The sequence below is a fragment of the Sciurus carolinensis genome, chromosome 14 (genome assembly GCF_902686445.1).
Source record: "Sciurus carolinensis chromosome 14, mSciCar1.2, whole genome shotgun sequence".
Lineage (NCBI taxonomy): Eukaryota > Metazoa > Chordata > Mammalia > Rodentia > Sciuridae > Sciurus > Sciurus carolinensis.
In genome coordinates, this window is record NC_062226.1 from 82,343,277 (window position 1) to 82,349,455 (window position 6,179).

Consider the following 6,179-nt stretch of genomic DNA (forward strand, 5'->3'; position numbering starts at 1 on the left):
TTTCATGTTTGCTTCCAATATATTAAAAAATGTTTCTTAAAAAAAAAAACAATTCAAGAGTACTCTGAGACAATGAAACCCAAACCCATTACTCTGTATAATTAAAATGCACTAATAAAAACAAAAAGGGTCTGGGAAACTCAACTCATTTTGGAGTGCCAATCTGTACAAGTGCAGTTACCTTCCCAACAGACCCCTATTTTTACAATGAATGTGTGCAGGTCTGTGATAAGCCCTCAAATATCTGTAACTCTGGTGCATAGCCCAAGACTCAGCTCTAGACTGTGAGCTGCTGGTGATGGAGATCTACTATGTTTCCAAGCAGCCCATGAAAGTCAAAGATGGCATTTCCATCCTGAAATGTGAACTGTACCTACTAAGGGCAAGATCTTGCATGTTGACATCAAGGTTCTACCCCCGTTGCCCTGGAAAAGAGGTGTGCCATGCTTGGCAATCAGCCATGCAGATGCTTAGTACTCAAAGAATACCCCGTGTACACTTCTGCCAGTATGACATTGGTAAAGGGAAGTGCTGACAGGATCACACTGGGAAAGTTAGTTGTTCACAATGTGGGTGTGATGAACCCCTTTTTTTCCACGAGCAAAGTCATTCTTTCCCCTCTTCATGATTTTCATTACTTTCTCTCTCTAAAGTATCTTTGACTTCATCTCAGCTTTATCTTACCCTGTGAGTAAGGTAGTTCCTGTTTCAAATTCCTAACACCAACATCTGGCTTACCTACACCAATATCTGGGCTTACCTTTTGCTTTGCAAAAATACCAAGTCCAGGCAGCATGAAAAAGTAACCAGGGAGGGGAAACTGTTCCCTTAAGATTTCTCAGTAAGGAACACCAATGGCAAGTTCAAAGTATGTTTCTTTTAACCATTAACAAGTCCCTTATAAGAGCTTCTTAGGCAGCACCTACCCTGCTCCTAGACCCTACCACCATCACCCAGAATCCACTGCAGCAATACCCCCAAACATTCTCAAGCAAGTTTCTCCATTCCGTATGATCCTCTGGTCACTGACGTCTGTTTGTAAAAAATGACTAAGCCACTCCATTCTCAAAATTCTTCGTACCCTTGAATCTCTTTAGGTATGGAAGGCCTATCTTTCTCACTGCAGGGGGAAGATGTAGGCTATCATATAATGTCATTAAGGCTAAGTTAAGGGGTAGGAAGCAGTGAGAGCAAAGGTTTTGCGAACACACTGGTCACCTTTTAGAAGTCCAGGGAGGCAATCAGTAAGAGGTTCTCCCCTTCCTAAGCATAAGATATGGTTTACGCAAAACCCAAACCTCCAACACAGTACACAGAAAAGAGAGCATCTTAGTAGAAAATTTATTGGGGAAAATCAATATTTTCAACAAGGAATATATTATTTGGGGGGAAGAAAATTTTCTTTCTAGACATTCCGGAGAAGCATTTTCCGTTTAAACAATAGGGACAAATTTCCCAACACAGTGCCTTTAGCAAAAGTAGGGGTAGCTGGAGGCACCTGACCAACTTGACATCTGTAGGTAGTATTTGGGTGGAGCATGGGCTCCTTGTAAGGCATGGGTGGGTAATGCCTCTGACATGATAGCTTATCCTGTACTGTCACACTTTTCTGGGGTTGTCTGCCCCTGTCCATGACCCATCTGTTCCTTGTAGGATACCTCTGACCAATGAGACCAACTTCTTGGCTGTAAGACTTGGCACTTGGCACCTTAGAACAAGGAGTCTTGAGGTTGAAGGCATGTTTCTGCACAGGCTCTGCCTGAACCTGTGGTCCTGCCTTGTGCTGAATTTTCCCAGACATCCTCAGGGTGGAAAGAGGCTTTTTCTCTACTCCATGCCTCCCCACTAGTTTCTCCTCTAAGACCTTCCCAATGTCCGTCATGATTTTCTGAGCTTCAGTATTCCCAGTGAAGGCAGCTCTCCTCTTAATCAGGTTTTGGCCTTTCACGGATGATGAAGAGCTGCCCTTTTTCAGGAAACCTTCTTGCCCTTTGGGTTTTGTACTAGGGCAAAACCATTGAAAAAAGTGTTTAATCTGATTTCTGATGTTTTCAGGAGGAGGTTGTCCCTTCAGTGATAGGGCTTGGGAGGACTTGCTCCCAAGTACCTCCTTTAATGTTGTGTCTTGAGTGTGGTGGGGCCTCCTTCTAGGTTGGCGTGTCCCCAACCCTGCATCCCCTCCACCAAACTCACCTGTTTTGGGTGCCAGCGGGCACTCTCTCTTTGATGCTAGTGCTAAATTCTTGTCCTGACACTTGCATAAAACATGTGTAGGGATCCAGGGTTTTTGTCCCTGCTCTATACTGATCCCTCTGTTCTCAAAATGGGCTTGTAGCACCTGGGAAGCTGCCTTGTCACCACTAGAAGCACTCTGGAAATGAGTTAGTAATGTCTTTGAAGTCAAGTTATCAGAAGCAAGAGACAAGTCAGGGGTAAAGCCTGAAGCCAGGCCACGCTCCCTGCTCTCCATTTTAAACTTCAACTCATTAAGCAACTGATTTTTAAGATCTGATGATTCAGATTCTTTGGGAGCTGATATTCCTTCTGGGGGCCTTTCAGTGCTCAGGGTTGGTTCAACTTTACTCATATTCACATCTATCACTGAGAAGCTTTCTGCCTCTATGGTCATCAGGCTGTTAGTAGATTGTGATCGAACAACACAGAGTTCTTTTGCCTTGAATATCTCCCTGGACTTGTTAAACGTGGGAAAATATTCTAAATTCTTAATCATTTTTCTCTGGGGCTTTTCTGTGCTATTGTTGGGACTCATTCCCTTATTCCATGACTTGGGTCTAGCCCCAGCCTGCCTTGTGGGCAGCTTTGAGCTGCATTTATTGGCTATTACACTCTGCTTCTGACTCTCTTCATTTATGTCACTGCGTATGTGGGGTAACAAAGTCTGTCTGTCACTCTCAGTTGCCTTGATGTTCTCTGTAAGCTCATGAGAGGTACAAGAGGGAGAATATCTTAGTGTCTTCTTACTTTCCTTGCTCACAGTTGAAGTGGCAGGACGAGGACGATCTACGGTGGGAGCTGAAATTGTTGTTCCCTTCTTGTCTCCATGAAAAGTGTTAAGGCCTCCTTTAAGGGGCTTGGAGACTCCAATATTAGAATCCTTACCAGAAATAAGACTGGCTGAGGGGGGAACTTCAGAATGAAAAGAGGACCAGGATGGGGTCCCTTTCATGTTGAAGATATCTATGGATTCCTGGACCTTGTGGGGAAGCCCACATTTCATCCTCTCATGAAACAGTTTAATATGGTCTTCCAACTTCTTTTGTTTTTTGGAACCAAGGAAGGAAATATCTTGGGAGGTATTGAGGAAGTTGTCTTCACCCACCAGTGGTGCCAAATCACTGTGTTTCATTTGGCTGGGGGATTTCTTGGAGCAACTCAATAATTGCTCCATAGAATGCCATGATCTATGCACAGAGCCAGGCATCTGACTCTCATTGATTTCCTCAAATTTCTTGCTCAAATGTACTTCCAGAGCTTCTGTCAGTTGTTTGTGAATTGAGTTATCCCTTGAGGTTCTTGATTTTTTTCCTAAAAGACTATTCAATTGATTTTTCAGGTCTGTCTTAAAGTCAGAGTACAGACTATTATCTGGAGCCCCCTTTGGGTCACTCAGTGGATAATCTTTTGTGCCAATCTCTGGACTCTTTACTTTCTTCACTCTCTCCTCTAGAGGAAGCAGTTCTGAGTTTCTTTCATGGGAACATCTGGATTGGCTCAATTTAAGATCTTTGCTACTTTGACCCTTAAACAAAGAGATCCATGAAAGTCCATAACTGCTCTTAGACTCAGCTATCTCAGGAACTTCTGCTGTTTGAGGATTCATACTTGACAGAGACTCATGGACTCTGCGGGGCAGACCCCACCGGTGTTGAATAAGTCTCTTTCGAAGGTGGTGCTCTAGTTTCTTCCGAAGCTCTTTTTTGAGTGGAAAATCTCCCAGAAGGATGGATGGTGAAACATAAACCTTGGAGGACTGCCTATCCAATGAAAGATTGGGAGCTGGAGGACAAAACTGTTCCTTGGATTTTTGGACCACAGAGGGTAGACCCCACAAATTTTCCTGTTCTTTCTGTAACACGTTATATTCCAAGTCGTGAATTTCAGATGGCAGGAGAGACTGTGCCTCATCCTGGAATCTATGAAAACACACTCCACAGCTTTGAACCTGGGATGATGGGAGTGGTGACAAGATAGGGGCTGAGGACTGCAGCTGGTCTTGGGACGGGAGAGGAGGAGGAGTATGTTGAGACTGGGATGGGGTTTGGGTCAAGGGTTGAGATTGGATCTCAGGCAAGGACAGAGGTGGGGAATGGGGTAGAACTGGAGATTCATCCACTGTGGTGGAATTGGACATTTTATTGAAGTAGACATAGGTTGAAGAGTCACCTGAAACAAATACCTTAGGATTCAAGGACTCACTGTGCAGAGATGGGAGTCCCCAAAAGAATTGGGTATATTTTTGCTGTAAATGACCCTCAGAGGACTTAGGATATGGGATCTGGTGTTGTCCCTGCAATTCCTCTGATTTGTCTTTGCTGCTCTGTAAAGGGAGAGAGACAGGTGAGTCCTGTTGATCAGCAACTGACTTTAACATTTTCTCTGAAGAATGGAGTTTGTAGTCTGGCTTAAGTTCTTTTGGAAAAGATTTTTTCTTTTTCTTTTCCTTCTGCATCAGGAAATCACCCTTCTTTTTTATTTGTCTCTCCAGGAGTGCCAAGACATCTGGGCTGAGAAAGGAGATGTTTCCAGATTCTACAAGGTTGGCTGTAGTATCACTTTCAAAAGAGGGCTCAGAAGAATGGAGGTCAATGAGGTTTTCATGATCATCAGTGTGCTCCAATTTAGAAGGAGACAAGTTCTCAGCATGGGACTGTTTTTCAAGACTTGCACTGTCAGTGCTTCTGGTCATTGGGACATCAGTGGACAACCCATCTGGTCTATCCGCCAGAGACAGGGTGGTTTCAGGTTGGAGATCAGATTGTATTTCTTGACTGTCATGTAACGGGGGAGGGATTGGAACAGGTGGTTGAGGTGGGAAATGATCTACTAGATGTTCTGAACTCAAGGAAGGAGGGATTGGAACAGGTGGTTGTGGTGGGAAATGATCCACTGGATGTTCTGAACTCAAGGAAGGAGGGATTGGAACAGGTGGTTGAGGTGGGAAATGATCCACTGGATGTTCTGAACTCAAGGAAGGAGGGATTGGCATAGGTGGTTGAGTTGGGAAATGATCCACTGGAAGGTCTGTACTCAAGGGAGCAGGGATTGGCATAGGTGGTTGAGTTGGGATATGATCCACTGGAAGGTCTGTACTCAAGGGAGGAGGGATTGGCATAGGTGGTTGAGTTGGGATATGATCCACTGGAAGGTCTGTACTCAAGGGAGGAGGGATTGGCATAGGTGGTTGAGTTGGGATATGATCCACTGGAAGGTCTGTACTCAAGGGAGGAACAGACTCTGGTGGCAGAGAGTCACCAGAGAGTGATGAGGGCAAAACTTGTTCAGTTAAAGAGGTGGCTTGGTCAGATGAGACTTCAGAGGAAGGAGGTGGAGTGGGCTCAGACAAAGGGGCTGATATTGAAGCTCCTGAAGGAATGGCTGAGACAGCTGCAGACAGAAAAACTGATGACTCTTTTGCAGACGTTATGGAAGGCACATGGGACACAGAATTAGCAAGATCTTCCAAGGATGCCTTACAGATCAGTTGACTGACCTTAGCAGATGTTCTATTACACACTCCACAGAGGGGGTCTGGACATAAGAGTTGCCGGAAGTGGATGATATCACTACTCTGGCCCGAGGGGCTGCAAGAGACAAAGTACAAAGCTGTAACCAGACCAGTACAAGGGAAAGGAGGGTCTGCAATTCTCTCGGTGGTGGTGAAGCCTGCTACCTGCTTTACAATCCCCACATCCATGACCTCACAACACATTCCCCCCTCCCAAGGCCTTCATTCACATACCAATTACTGTGGCTATCCCTCCTGTGATCAGGGCATGTTGCAATGAATCCCTGGGGAATGTATATAACATGTGAGAACAGGACCCAGTAAAGAAGGGAAATGATTAATTACCTTTTCAGAATAGAAAGCAGCTTCCTCCCCTCCTCTGCTTCTCTCCGGCAAGTTCTCCGCCCTGGAAAACCAGGACAGTGGGTTATAT

At 44.9% G+C, this 6,179-nt stretch overlaps 1 protein-coding gene across 1 annotated transcript; it reads right to left on the minus strand.

The window, feature by feature from the left end:
• Nucleotides 1-1,405: 1,405 nt before the first annotated feature.
• On the minus strand, nt 1,406-5,935 carry LOC124964161 (spermatogenesis-associated protein 31D1-like). The gene has a single exon (XM_047524030.1). It carries the CDS (start codon nt 5,933-5,935, stop codon nt 1,406-1,408), a length of 4,530 nt encoding a protein of 1,509 aa, XP_047379986.1.
• Between the last annotated feature and the right edge of the window lie 244 nt (nt 5,936-6,179).